Here is a 15854-nt window from a genome sequence, read left to right as displayed (position 1 = left end):
CATATGATGTGGAGCAGTTTGATTGTGTCAAAAGTTGAAAAGTTAAATTAAAAAAATTAATAACAAAAAAATAAGTTTGGGCCAGTTCCAATAAATTTAAATGAACCATTTCCACCCTTTTCCTCCTGTTAATGTTACAAAGTGTACAAACGCTGCGTCTGTACAAACAACTTGCAACATCAATTACATCATTACTTTTTAAACTATCGGCCTTTTTCTCTAATAAGAGGAGAAACCCTTTGAAAAACTGTTTGCTAACAGATCAGTATAAATACGTGTTCAGGGCAGAGGACATCTTTGAGAAGTAGGTCAACTGATTTGATACAGACATGTCTGTACTTATATTTTGGAAAAGTAGGTCTTCTAAGTAGCTTCTCATAAACAAATGCCTGTGGATTTAATTAATTATAGCTTAGGAGTTCTTCGCTTCTCTTGCCAATATGTGATGCAACACTCCAAAAACATGTAACTGGCTCCCTTAAGTGCAGTAAATCCAGTGTGTTTACTTTCCATCCCAAAGTTTATGAAACAAACTGGAGAGAATGAACAAAACGAGGAACTTTAAGTCTTACTAGAACGCTGAGCAGACACTGCAATACAGAACAGTACTGCTTAAGCGTGCTTCAAACACAATGAATAAGAGAGGAAGATGGAGGAAGAGGAACATTGTTTTCTTTCATTTTTTTTTTTTTTTTTTTTACATGAATGGCCCTTACCTTCAAGATGTACTTTATGATATAAAGTGACAGAAGCAACAAGTGCAAGGTGGACTTTGTGTGTGTGTGTGTGTACCTGCAGCCAAGCGTAGTTTGCAGTAGGGTGGTGATTCCCACGCAGAAGAAAATGGTCCCGATGAGCTGACTGGTGGCCCACTGATCAAAGCCTACACACATGGCCTCAGCCAGAAGGAACGGGACGGCGATGGTCCCGCTGAAACATGTCAGGTAGTGCTGAAAAAACAAGAGCATGCTGTCAGCTATTAGATTGTAAAACAAAAATATAAAGCTACTAGATTATAAAACAAAAATAGTAGCCAATATGAAGTCGATTCTGGGCAAAAATGATTGTTTACACAGTTTCAGTATTTAGGAAAGCAAATATTGATCAAAAAGCATCTATGAGCTATGTTCTATGGTTTGCTGCTTGCATGATCTGATAGTACCATAAACGTTAGAAAGATGTGCGCAGAAACAATTAGGGAAAGATACGCGAAGAACAGCTGTATGACTCAAATGAAAAACAATTTGTAATTTTTTTGCTTTACAAGAAAAATAAAATGAAGCAGCTCACTGCCCCAAAAAACCAAGTGTACCGAATCAAACTCAAGGGTTTGAGATGCAGTTTAAGCCTTGTCTGCTCCACTGCCCAACTCCAAGACATGCTGGTCAAATGAAAAGATTAGTTTAATCTAAATCTTCCAGGTGATTAGTAGCATTTCCTGAAAAGACACATTTGCTTTTATTTAACCAAAGGAGACCTGAATAAGATAGCAAACATAAAACATAAACTAAAACAGATAACGAGGAAGAATAAATGTGCGATTTAAAAGCAGGCATTTGTATGTAGGCAAATGGTAAACGCTAGAACTAATGGACTGCTGAGATAACGTGGGAGTCCACCCATCATAGCTTCATAGATAAAACATAACTTGATGATATTGCCTCCCAACACCATATAATGTCTGGCCAGACATAAACTGTGTAATGGCGAGGGATTTGAATTGAAGCTTTTCAAAGGGAAATATGCCATTTAACTGTGAAGCAAATCAGCAAAAATCACTGAAAGGAAGAAATGTGGCATCCAAAAGCTCATTGTCTGCAGAAAATGTGAAAAATATTTATTTTAAACACACAAAACATTTATTTCAGCCTATGCACTATATCAGTCATTCACACTTTTAAAAGAATTAGGCATCAGGAGAACACATTACATCATTTGTCAGGTTAATACTACTATTTTTTTTTTTACTTTGTTGCAAATAATGATTACAAGCCAATATTTCTTGTTTTTACATCAAACTTATTCTAAGTGGATGTCCTACTGTCCCATGGTTAGTGGCAGGTCCTCATCCAGTCCCATTTCATGCATTTATGATAGAGAGCAGGTTTAAGCTTGCAGTTGTTTACTTATAGCCATTTTCTGGCATGTCAGGAAAAACACACGCCTCAGTTAAATGGCATGTTCCCTAATCTTTTATCTTTAATAGAAGGTAATATAACAGGCCTCATTTTACAGTCACATTTATAATCAGGGGTAATGGGAATAGTGTATTACTAAATAAACAGTCCTCTAGAAAATGTAAAGGTGAGGCATCCATTAGAAATTATCAAATGTCCATTTTATAAGACTTGTTAGATAACTAAGTGCATGATGATGCTACTGCCATGAAAAGAAGGAATATCTTTTACACTTCTTTAGCAGGGCTGCCTATAGTTGTAGCGGTTGGTGCCCATAATGGACACCTGAACACACAAACACAATCAATATGAATCTCTTCCAAAGAGGTCTGGCTGAGTCATCATCAAATGATCACTCGTTCCTAGAGATCTATTTAAACTATTATTCACCTGGAAGTGTTTGGTTGTTGCTAAGCTCTTAAACTGATGCTTCGGTCAACAATTCTAGACATAAAACGCTTCTTTTTTTAAAACATCAGTTAAAGAATTATTCCATGTGTTTTGTGTTGGTAAATATAGTTATTGTGTGGCCTTTGCGGCGATTTAAACTTGCGTAATTTGTACAAACAGGGGTTAAGGTCATCCATTTCTCAGACATGAGCTCTTTCCACCGCTGACCCAAGAGATAAAGGGGAGAGGCATCACCAATGTCTGATGTCAGACCAAAGCACGCAACACTCGCTTGGTGAGAACATAAACTTTTTTTGCCTTGGGAATTAATCCAAGGCTTCATGTTTGTGTTCTCTTAGATGGGCGCCCAGGGAATAAAAACCCTAACATGACATGACATGACAAGGACATATACATGTGTAGGTGGTTTTATTCTTTCTCACTCCACCCAGCTTTTAATGTACCACTGACCTGTAAGCCTAAGAACACACACAGGTACCAGGGTGGGGTGTCTTCAATGGTATAGATCATATCCATCCTCCTTGCATCCATGCTGTCAGTGCTGTCAAGTGTCTCGGAAATTGAGCTCTATACATACAATGCAAAGGAAGGAAAACAAAAATCAGGATTATCTTAAACTGCCCTGCCAATGTAGCTTTGGATCATTAAAAGCTGCAATTAGACAAACATGTCTGAACAGTTTGGATTAGGGCGTATATTTCCAAAGGGAAAAAAAAAAAGATAAAACAAGACAAAAGACTACTGGAAAACAAAACTTTTCCATCTCAAAAAAGTGCAGTGTCATGCTATGAATAAGAAGTGCACAGTCATGATGACAAAAGGAAAAAAAGCACAGCTGAGAGAATGACATGAATGTTAACCAAAAAGTGTATCTTTTCTGATCCATATCTTATCGGATACATAATGCAGAGCTTTTAAAAAAAATCCCTTTGCTTACAAATACAAAGAAACAGAAAATACTCAGGAAGCTCAAAATTAGTTGTCCTTTTGAAACTCTTGTCTTTAAAACATGTATAAAAAGCAGTCCTTTCAGGTTGCTTAATGGATAGAGTGAAATTGTGCACCTCTGTTGGTTTTGAATACAAAAGGACTCATGCAAATATGTAGTAATGCAAAAAAAAAGAAAAAAAGAAAGATAGATAACTCTGGTTAACAGAAGTTTCTCCCAATAGTTTTCATCCTTTAAATAAATAAAAACTACACAATACCTAATATCCAGAGCAAAGATATAAGCTGATTTTGTAAGTACCAAGCATTCAGACTTTCTCTGCCTCCGTTACATTTAAAGCAGGGCACATCTAAAGTCTGGGAAGGTACAGAAATGAAGTCAAAAACAAACCAATAAGATGTTGGAAAACATTGTTTTATTCTAGAAGCTGGGCAGATGACATTTTCTCTGGGGTTTGCATTTGCTATAAAACCAGGAAAAAAAAATACTTCATACTGTAACTCTTTGTTTATATTGCATATTGCAAAATTAAGCAACATTTTCAAATATTCTACTAGTTTAGCACAAATTATAAACTACAGTAGACAGATATGACAGACCAAAAATGTTGCATTTTATTGTGGAACAAAATAAAACTTTTAGGTCTTCAGAATTTTTAAAAGTTTCTAAACAGTGTAGTATTTTGTGCAAATGATCAGGGCCATAGTAATATTATGAGAATCAATGTGTATATATTCTTTTTGCATTGCAAGTTCCCTTGCAACAATGCTAGCCAGGTTATTTATAACAAATAAACTTTAATGAACTTCCTCTTAAAAGAATTGGAATGAATAGAAATTGGAATTGAAACAAAGAATCCAAATCATTCAAAGTTCAAGCTGCAAATGATCTAAAAAAAACAATTTAATACACATTTATTAAGCCAGCACTTAGGTCCAAAGACCTAAGTGCTGGCTTAGTGTTTCTTTAAGAAATCTGTGTTTCTTTAAGAAAGTGTTTCTTTAAGAAATCTGAAATGTTTCTTTAAGAAAACTGAAACAATCATAATCAGAAAAAGTTAAGTTGACTGATAATGATGGGCTAAGATATTTTTAGTAGTAACATTACGCTTAAACTTTTTCAGTAATCATAAGCCCTGCTTTACACAATCATGGAAAAGAAGAAGACAAAAAACAAGGCAGAGGTAGATAAACACTGGCAGTCAGTAATCCATGTCTTGTTGTCTGGTCCTTCTACTGTTATATAGCTTTACTATATTAAAGTCAGAAAAAAACAGTATAATATTTCATCCAGTTCAGGTTAATCTCCCTGATAACAACCTGAACGTTTATTTCTCCTATTCAGTGCAGCAGGACATGTCCAGCTCCTTAATAATAAAAGCTATACCTTTAAAAAGCCCTGGCTTTTATATGTATATAAAAAAAAAATAAAAAATAAAAAACTCTCCTTGTAAAACTTCCCTTCAAACTGTGCCTTCTGTGAGCTTACATATAAATGGAAGTTTAACTGTGATGAAGAAGTTGGTTACCATAAATGTCATGTTTTTTTAGCCCAGCGATTGTCTGTCTGCTTTTTTTTGCAACAATTGGTTTATATTTCACTTCTATACTTTCATTTTTCACTTACCTTTTCAGCTGCTTGATTATCCTTGGTGTAGATTGCCATCAGCTCGGTGTTCTCAGTATCCTGATCTCCGGTGGCACCACCAACTCCATTTACTACCACCTAGACCCACAAATTGAGACAGTAAGTATATTTCAAACATCTATTTTAAATCTTGGAGTGCAACTCATCCCAAATCCATCATTAAAGGTTGACTTATACATTGGCCAGCCGATATTTTTAATTACCTTCTTTCTTGTATCACTATTAGCTCATTCAGCAGCCATGCCTGAACATGTCATGAGATGACGTGTTAATGAATGTTTATTTTGGGTTTAAATTCAAACTTGTGTAACATTTGCTTTCATTGAAAATAATTTAAATGAGGAATAAAAAGCAATATTGATGCCAGGAACCAACCCCAAAATATCAGCAGCATAGTGGGGATTTATTTAGTCAAAGGACAAAACATCACACTTTAGTTAGTTTTAGCTTCCTTTGTCTCCAACATCAGCTGTAGTCAGTGGTGAGGGTAGGAATGTCAACCCACTGACAAACTGGGAGCTTCATCTCCAACCTAAACACCTTTTCTTCCCTGCACCCTTTTAAAATAAAGACCATGCACCAATCACATTTGCCCTTCATGTCACTGCTAATGGCTTACCATTAGATTTACACAGAAACACACAGGAGAGACTTAAAAGTTTAATTTAACACAAATATTTCTACAGATGCAGTAAAAATGAAACGGGCAAATGGATGGATGGATTTACAAAAGAATTGATAGATTGATAGATTAACACTAAAATAGATTGATGGCTGGATGAACGAAATAACAGATGGATGTAAAAACGCATGGATGTCCGATGGGATGAATAGATGCACAAATAGAAAATGGATACAGGGACAAAAACATAGATGTTAAAGAACTGATGGATAAATAAATGGATAGATAGATGTATAGGATGCATAAAATGACAAATAGATAAACACAATATTTAGACTTATGGATGGTTACTACCTGTTTAAATACACATATCTTTCTCAGCTAATGCTGACCGGTATATTAATCTGCACACCTTCTTATCCCTGAACTCTTAATATATAGCTCAGAGATCAACAGCCTGATGCTGATGAAAAAAAAAACAAAGCAAAAGGTACAGACTAAGACGCCAGAAAAGACCTTCAAGTTGATCTAAAAAAAAAAAAATAAAATCATGATAATTATTCATTTACTGAATAACTGATGGATATCATCTGTCTTTTTGAACTTGAAACCTTATATTTGTCAAAGGTTTTGGTATTTCCTGTTCCTTATTAAAAGGAAGCAAACCAAACAGTATTAGCTTAGTCTTTGGTTCAGTGTGTGTGAGCTTGAGTCTAACTTTGTAAATCAGTCATACATACCGGTATAGGATAAAAATCTGCTTCATGTTTGGTCTCCTCTTCATATTTTCCGCCCTCACTGCTGCTGTCTATTGATTTAGAGGTGGTGTTCTTCCCCACGCCCATCTTGTCTTCTTTGATGATGTAGTCTTCTACCTCAATCCCTCCTGTGTCTCGCTCTGGTGTGAACACTGCAGATTGATCCCTTAGTCCAATATCATCATCATCATCAAGGAGTTTCCCACCTGTTGCAAAAAAACAAACAAACCGAACAGTTAATATTCTGACCCAGACTAAAAGCCCTTTATGTTCTAATTAAACACAGAGATGACCACAAGATGCTTTAAGTTCAAATGTCTCGACCGATTGATATTCAGAATTTGCTTTTTTTCTTTTTTTTTTTTTAGTTTTTTAAAGGAAGGGATTCACTTTCCTTTTTTTTTTTGGGGATTTTTTTTTTTTTATTCTTTCTTTGTTTCACATCAGGCCCTTTCAGTTCTGTTTTTGGCACATGTAGGCGTTCATGGTTACTGCAGATGATTAAAAAAAGGTTTCACTGATTTTTTTTACCGTTTTCAACTAGTTTCTTTTAATAATTAATCTCTGGCACAAATAATGTCCAGGTCAAGCACACACATTTTGTGTCAATGTGCTGATTTTCTGTGAGTCATCTGCTATGGATTAACGTGAATAATTTAAACAACACTTATTTCTGGCCTTCATTTCATAAAGTAAAAGTCCTCTTTGAATGACTCATGAATTATCTCAAAATCACAAATTACTAATGGGATCAGATTGAAACTGACTTCTCTTTCTAACAGGATAAGATCCAATAGGGAGGTGAAAAGTAAAGCGGACAGAATAAAATAAAATACAAAGGATTGGGAAATACAATGTTCAGAGCGATTAAGAGAGAATTTAAAACCATGATGATATAAACAAAACAAAAAAAGTACTACAAGGATTTCAGCTTGTTTTGTTAGTCACATGATGAATGAGCCTTATTCTCAGTTTCATGTACATCATTTCTTTGTAAAATATAACCCTGGTTCCCACTCGGTTAGAAAAAAAACTGAATCTGTCCAACACCTGCTCACTGGAGTTAAAAGTAAAAGAAACAGACAACTCACCAGGTCAGGGATCGATTTACTGATCAGAGTCAAAAGTTGACTTACAGTCAACATTTGAGGCTATTATTGATGCATTAGCACAGCTTGTTTTTATTCATGGTTGACCGATGACACAACATGAAGCTTTCATGGTCTTTAGAAAGAGGAATCTGGTGCACAAGTAGGAATTAATTTTGGGTTCATCAACTGTGGGTCATGTTAACATCCTTTATTATTAAATAAAAATTCAAAAGCAGCTGACTTTGCCTCTCTAATGCTTGAATATGGAGGACTTTGTTTAAAACACCCAAGCAGAGGAACACCAGAGGCTTGCCGATGGCGTGGTCAACATGAAGCCATCTAAAGTTGATAATCCAGTCCTCTTTCAAAAAACTATTCTATTATAAACAGTAAAGTGTAATCATAGCACTCTGGATATAGGTACTGTCAAAATAAAAGCTCAGAATTATAACAGGCATAAATTCCTCACAATTCAGGGATAGTAAAATTCCCATCTGTTAAAGCTGTTGCAATAATAATATTACGAATATCTGTTGAGTTTATGCAAGTGATTGATTACTTTGCATTAAGCTATTTCAATTACAGTTATTTATTTGAATGACTATTATTTAAATTCAAACATAAAGTAAATGGCATTATAAGGTCGTAGGGAAACGGCTGTTCCAACAGTTGCATTTCCGAATTCTCCCAAGTGGGGTCTGACTTTACACGAGTAAATAAAGTGAATGTGATTGGTCGATTATCAAGGGGGCGGGATTGTTGTGGCGGAAGGTTCGCAAGCATTTTGGTTGTGGCCGGTGTCTCGGAAGCATCTTGCATAACCAGTTAGCAACTTAGTGCAAGTAGGTTCTCAATGAAATATTGAGAACCTACCTACAAAAACTGATAAATATAATTTCCATTCCAGCCAACTTTTAACGTGTATCCAAGCCTTCAAACTGATTATGAGTGTATCACAGAACACTGGCTTTACTTCTTCCCACATGGGTCAAATACCAAACTATTTCATTGCTGCAATTTCTATTTAATTGACCACTTTTAAAGGGCAAGTCTCCACATCAACTCTTAATTCTGTTGAAATAATTTCACCAAGCCTCAGTGGATTATAAAACACACAGTCACAGCAAAAAGAGGGCATCTTTTAAGTTTAAATATCTACAATGCAGTCATAATAGTGAAGTAAATGTAGTTCTTTAAAACATGTCAGTGTTTTTAATAAAACATTGACATTTATTTTTTTTTAAATACAAAACCTGGTTACTGTAATTTGTTTTACCCCCTATCCATTTTCTAAAAATAATTGCAGATCTACCTGCTTTGCAAAAGCTAGGGTAGTGATAAGCTTCAGAGTCGCTTTCTAACACATTTCATTTAAAACTAAAGTATGCAGCACCGGTTCAGTGATCATATAAACAAAAATATGTAACCAAAAAATATTTTATCCTGCTCCCAATTTGCTGCATGCCACATGATGCTCTATTATGCCTGATTAGCATAAATAACAGCAAAATAAGTAAAAAAAAAAAGGTGTGTACTCTAAACACCGGCAGCTGGCTAGCTAAGGTGGTTAGTCACCTGTTCTGCAAACAGGTAGCCTGGGTTCGTATCCCCAGGGGAATGAGCTGCCAGGACAAGACCCTTCACGCTTTTGGGGAGTGGCGGTTAGTGGTTAGGGCATTGGGCTTCTCAGTTTAAGCCCCACTCCCACAGACTACCTATCTGGGTCCCTGAGCAAGATGCTTAACACTCCCCCAATTGGGTGGGTTCAATGCAGAGAGTTAATTTTGTTGTTCTGTACTTGTGACAAATGAAAAATGCTAGCTTTGCTGTTAAAACCATTCGTTTTTTTTTTTTTTTTTTTTTTTTTATTAAATTTTAAGAGGAAGAGTTCTGAAGTAAAAGACACGGTGCTTTTTTGTCCATCACTGGGTCAGGGGAGCATTTTTAGCTCTGCAGCCTGTGGCACCTTTTTGAATGTAAACGGGAATGACTTTAAAATAGGCGTACCCAGTATAAGTCTGCTGGGAGTCACTATTTTAAACTTACAACCCGGCCCCCCATTTTAAATCCAATCATTATTTATCAAAAGAGGCACACAAGTTCTCTAATGAGTCAGTTTTCATAAGGCAACACTGCATCCTTAACTTCCCTGCTAGATATGAGATTATATTCTTCATCTTTTCTTCATTTTTCTCTGCCTTTTTAATAGTATTTTTAGTCCTTAAGATTTCAAAACCCACCCCTCCCCGGCCACTATCACTGCTTGCAGTGTAAGATGTTGGGATAGGTGTAATACCTAGTTGACACATCCCATCACTCCTGTCAAGTTGGGCGGCTGGGAGCATCTGTGTGGGAGGAGCAAGAGAAGGAGAAGCAGAAGGTAGTCGAAGAAGGGACCAGAGCAACAAGAAGAATAGGCAGGGGAGGAGGCACAGAGGAGACACACAGGGGGTCAAGGATAAAGAGGAAGAGGAGGAGGAAGGAGGTGAGACAAAAGTTAATTTTACAGAAAGCATTTAATCACAAACAACACGCATTAGTGTAACTAATGTGCTCATAAGAAGGTGGTAAGGCAGAGAGGAAGACTGTTTTCACAGCAAAGCCGTCCACCGAAACAAACTGCAGACATACATTGAGACGTGTTTATTGTAACAGAAACAATCAGAGGTCAAGGTATAAAAAAAAAAAGTTTAAACTTGTGTAAATTCTTTGGCTGAATTAAACCATTAATTTGGTTTAAGATCTATAGAACTACAAATGTATGCATTTTCTAGAATCGTTTGAGATAAAACGGGACCTGGTCCCTCATCTGAAGCCAGCTGGACCTAAGTTGGTACTAATCCTCCTTAAAGACAACAATAGCTAAAAGACTGTGAAACCCAAAGCGGTCCTTTACTTTATTAAATACTTCAAATAAAATCAAGTGACTGGAAAAAAACACTCTAAAGAAATAAGAAACTCAGTGATTTAATGTGTGAAATGAAAATTAATAAATATGCATACATTTTATAATACTTTCTCATACAGATAAAAATGTCCTTAAACCTTAATTTGTAAGGCATCATTTGGATAAAACTACAGGTTACTGAGTTCTGCACATTAAATTTACAGCTAAATAATTTAAGCTGATGTTCCACATAAAGCTGTGAATCTGTTTAAGATTCTGAAACAGCTTCTTCCCCCCCGCCATCAGACAGCTGAGCTGTTGAAAAAACTCTAAATCATTTCACAGACTGCATCAAACTGACAACACCAAACCAAATTTATAATTGACCATATATATTTAATAAACTGAATCTTCCATATCAATGCTTTTTGTCAATCATTATCAATGTGTTTTTATCCCACACTATTTAAATTTATTTGATCATTGCTGCACTTTTAAGAAATGGAAATGCCATGAAAGCTGTGCAAAATGAAACTTTGTTCTGTATACATTTTGTGTATACAAAATGACAATAAAAGTTGTCCAAGTCTAAGTTTGATTAGCTGCTTTCTAAAGTACCAAGATATATGACACTGGAATATATAAAACAAAAATTCAATTTGTAAAACTTAGTATTCAAAGCAATGAAATTCAATTTCATAACATAAAATACAGTTTCGTTAAATAACTTTTCAAACCATAGAATTTCATTTCAAATCATGTAAATCCAGACTCTGTTTTAGCAAGTCAAATTCAGTTTCTGTCCATAGATGGTATAAAGTATAGAGTTAATATAAGAAACTACTTTTTTTTTTTAGAAACCTTTTTTTGAATTTCCATTAAAAATAAGAATCGATACCCTGTTTGAGAAACTTCAAATTTTTGCATTTTGAGTTAGTTTTGGGTCTGTCCTACCACCTTGTGACTAGATTTAAGACTTGCAACCACACTTTTTAAGAAATACTTTATGAAAGCTTATTTTAACATATTGTGTGTCTTTTGTCACTGTCTATTTTCTTTCTTCAGCAGAGCAGATCCTCGCAGTTCAAAGTGAAACCGAAGTGAAAGCAGTTTGACTTCTCCAGCAGAGCTCATCTCTTTGATGCCATGTACATTTAAACCCTGGTCTGTCTGAAGGCTATCTTCAACCAAGTCCAGACTTGGTGACTTATTACTGATGTTCAGTGAGGGGCAAGTGACTATTTTTCATGTTTTCGTTCAACCATTACTACATTGTCAAGGTTTATAGCGATTTGTGATCATATAAACACTGATCTGTACTGTATTCTTTGGCAGGAGTTATTTACAATTGTCTTAATGATTTGATTTTCAATGATATTGAAAATTTACACCAAAAAAAAAAAAAAAAAAAAAAAAAAAAAAAAAACTTATCTTGCACATGTATTGTATGGTAAAATAACGGCAGCTTTGGTTGCCAGGAATTTACTATGAAAATTTACTGGTCGAAATAAAATGTTTTACACTTTTACAGGTTTTTTTTTTTTTTTATTAACTTAGCTTTTAAAAAGGTTTAGCACATTACAGTTGTTTTAAAAGGTTTTCCCTGTAATAATGTTTAAATGTTTATGGTATCTATTTTTCTACAATGATTTACAGTGAAAAAAATGTTTTCAACTGTAAAATTTAAAGTTACCAAAACAATGGACCGTTTTGTCTTGTACAGATTGACGTTTTTTAAAACCGAATTTTCCTGGCTACCAAAGCTGCTGGTATTTTACTGTTATTTTCACCATTTGTTTTTATAGAGTATTGTTTTAGGTGCATCTCTTACTCAAACACACGATTCATGACTCTATCACCTCCTCGACAGCCATCAAAAGCCATAAATCAACTTTTCATTCAGGTTAGGTGTGTGGAAGCAAGTGAACGTCTAAAAAATGTTAACACAGGGGCCTTGAAGACTAGGGTTATGTATTTTCTAGAATCGTTTGAGATAAAACTGAACCTGGTCCCTCATCTGAAGCCAGCTGGACCTAAGTTGGTACCAATTCTTGTTAGAGACAACAATAGCTCAATATTATAAGATCTCTTGGTTAGGTGTGTGGAAGCAAGTAAATGCCTAAAACATGTCGACGCAGGGGCCTTGAGGACCAGCGTTAAGAAATGATCTAAACCACCTCCTTGCCAGCAGGAAATAACGTTTGAATCAGTGCAAAAGGAGCCCCTACACCGCACAGACATCGTTTTACTCTTTGGTTTTATTTATTATAATACATTTCTCAGATTCTAAATTTGCGGTTTTCTCTCATCAAATTTAACAGAAATAATAATTTTTAATTTATTAACCCGAATTACCGAAAACAGAGCAAACTATTGACCTCTGTGGTGTCCTGTTGAGGATCAGCCAGTGGTGAGCATCAGCTGGCTGATGTTAGTCTGACAAGGTATCCCAGCAGCCTCTGGGTGACTTACGGGTGATGAGGCGTGCATTAACACCAGAGGAGCCATGCTCTGTAGCATGAAATCCTCAAATGCTGCAGACGCACTGTCACCCCAGAGACAAAACCCCTAAGCCCGACTCATCCAGGTTTGGTGTCTGCTGGTGTTGACAGGGAATCCAACCAAACAGTCGTACACACACAGACAAACACACACATCCCGACAAAGCATCACACAACCAAACACAAAAGACTGGAGTGAGAAAAGAGGAGACTAGTTATGCAACACAAATGAAATCTGTAGGTCTATGCTTTTTTTTTTATTTTATTTTTTTATGTGCAATTCTCATGTTATGTAAAAGGAAAATGTGTTGGAGAGAAGAAGGAAGAAATGGGTGAGTTCTGCAGAAATAGGTTAAGCAACTTGGTGGAGAAAGAAATGAATAAAAATAACTTCAAAAGTTATCTCATTCTAGTGTTGGGAGGCTGTTAGCTGCTCATCGTTTGGCATCGCTTTTAGCTGCTCATCGTTTGGCATCGCTTTAGATGACATGAAAAGAGGCAGCAGTTGTGTGGGACTCCAGAGTAGGAAGAGGACAAAATAGACGATCAACCTGCTGGTTTGACTAAACACCAACACTGAGTGCCGACAGATTTGGGCTGCATTCTCTGCAAATGCGAGCTCTGCAGCAGGTCTACAGTTATTTTGGAAAACCTGGTTTAAGATCACATGTAAGAAGTCAGACGCTGCTCTTATAAAGTGTATATACTATATACTGGTTCTGCCTCATCATTTATCCAGACTGTTTGGACTACCTTGTTGATTTAGTGTGCGACAAAAATTTAGATCAAATGTAAGCAATTTGGTTTATTGAAGGCAGGCGTAGAGTAACCAAGAGATGTGGCTGACCGTAGAAAATGAAGAAACTCTTCATTTCTGTTTAACATATTTTCTTCCATCATTAATCAAATGAAAAGGTTTTTTAGTTTAAATTAAATTGATTCTTATAAACCACTGTCATACTACAAAAAAAATGTCAACTTTCTTTTAGTTGTAAAACTAAAAGAAATGTTCTGGGAATATATTTAACGCTGTAAGGAGGACTGTATGTAGTAACATACGACAATAAGAAGTTATCAAAGCTTCCAGAACAAAGGACAAGTTTGAAGGCAAGAGGTCTGAGACTTAGTTTCTAACATGCTGATAAGCACTTCAAGGTTAAAACAATAAAATGTACATTTTCCATGGTTTATTATTGAGACTAAAAGCTTAGCTATTTAAGTCATAATTTGCCCGTTTTGAAAAGAAAAAAAATCCTGAAACAAAAGTTTTATGGAATGAGGAAGATTTTTTTCAGATGTGGCCACAGATATACCTTAAACTTACACTAAAGCTGAAAGGTGTCACTCTAAAATATCTTCATGCCGTATTGTTCCATAGGTCCCTTATGGACTTTAACCACTAAATACACTTTCAATGTCAGCTGAGCCATTAGAAAATCTTTCGACCTGAGAATGGAAGATTGCATTCCTCATGAGATGTAAATATGCTAACAAAAACGACATGCAAGAGTCATGTGAGACGGTGAGGGTGGCAGGTGACAGAAAAGTTATAGCGCAATGTACACATGAGGAGTTTTATTTCCCCACGGTGGGGAGAGCACATGTAAAGGCAAGGTCGTGTTTACACTGGTCTGATTTTTTAATGTGGAGTAGAGGTAACAGGAGATAAGAGAGTTTACCCTGTGGGTAGCAGAGGATGTTTCAGTAGCAAAGGAATGAGAAGTACTGACTGGAACATACATGTGACTGTAAATACTATCATTATAGCCACTTCTTTGAAGGAGATCTAGTCCAACCAGATTCTATAAGGAATAGTTAGACATGATGGAAAAAATGCAAATGAATGCAGAAACGATAAACCTAACACACCTGAACCACTTATAGGCTTGTTAGCAGAGCTCTGTAGAGCTAGACTCCACTGTGCTAGTTAGGCTGCTTGAAACACTTAACGGTTCCAGGGTCCAGTTTCTGGGCATGATCAAAGTGGAGTAAACCTAATCCAGGACCCTGGAAAACTACCCTAGCACAGTTACAAATGCCGGTGTTGGTACATTTTATGTGGACCCTGTCGATAAAGCCCCATTTACACTACCCTCTGAAAACTGATCTGCACTGAGGTGTGGGGCAAAAAAATTGCTTTCACGCTATATTGTGATTTTTTTGCTACCCGATATTATATCGATTTTTCAGTTCCTCGCATTGATTTAAAAAAAAAAATACGAAAAAAAAAAAAACATTTTACCAAAAACAAGATGGTGCTGTGGAGCCCTTTTGCTGTGCAGGACAGCATCATATCTGTAGTTGAGGTAGTCACTGTGGAAGACAGGGACTGACTAAAACCCCAAACAACATGGATACCGAAATGACTAAATGATCAAAGTCATCTGATGAACATATACAGCACTTGCTTTTTCGTCCATACATTTCTTTTGATATATGGGAAAAACATTGGACTATATATTGATATCGCAATATCAGGATAATATTGTATCGTGACTCAAGTATCGCAAGATGAATCGTATCGTAACACCCATGCCAATGCTCCCCCCTACACACCACGCTAGCATGGTTCCTCGCCTCCTAGTGACGATCTACAATACTACTGTTCCCTAGAGGTAAACAAGCAAATCAACATGGCGGCGCCCGTAACAGTCAGGACATTTGGTCATAAATGTGATATTTTGTTGCCAAGAGTCAGGTGAAGGCAGTCTTTGGTGAATTTACTTGACAGAGTCGGCTTTTGGCAGAGATGGGAAGTAACGAAGTACAAATACTTCGTTACTGTACTCAAGTAGATTTTTCTGATATTCT

The 15854-nt window shown here is 36.1% G+C and overlaps 1 protein-coding gene across 2 annotated transcripts in view; it reads right to left on the bottom strand.

Annotated features, from left to right (window-relative positions):
- LOC107094518 (solute carrier family 23 member 2-like) overlaps positions 1-15854 on the bottom strand; it is a 43223-nt gene that overhangs the window by 14667 nt on the left and 12702 nt on the right. The window contains exons 2-6 of one of the 2 annotated variants that reach the window (XM_015390189.1): positions 9952-10000; positions 6547-6770; positions 5164-5262; positions 3039-3155; positions 793-950 (exon numbers count right to left, since the gene is read on the bottom strand). In XM_015390189.1, coding sequence (XP_015245675.1) covers positions 793-950; positions 3039-3155; positions 5164-5262; positions 6547-6770; positions 9952-10000 — 647 coding nt within the window. The remainder of the gene's footprint in view (positions 1-792; positions 951-3038; positions 3156-5163; positions 5263-6546; positions 6771-9951; positions 10001-15854) is intronic. The other variant, XM_015390190.1, reaches the window with a different exon arrangement.

This window comes from Cyprinodon variegatus, unplaced genomic scaffold (assembly GCF_000732505.1).
Source record: "Cyprinodon variegatus isolate N-32 unplaced genomic scaffold, C_variegatus-1.0 Scaffold488, whole genome shotgun sequence".
NCBI classification, from domain to species: domain Eukaryota; kingdom Metazoa; phylum Chordata; class Actinopteri; order Cyprinodontiformes; family Cyprinodontidae; genus Cyprinodon; species Cyprinodon variegatus.
This window is presented reverse-complemented; position numbering and strand designations above follow the sequence as displayed.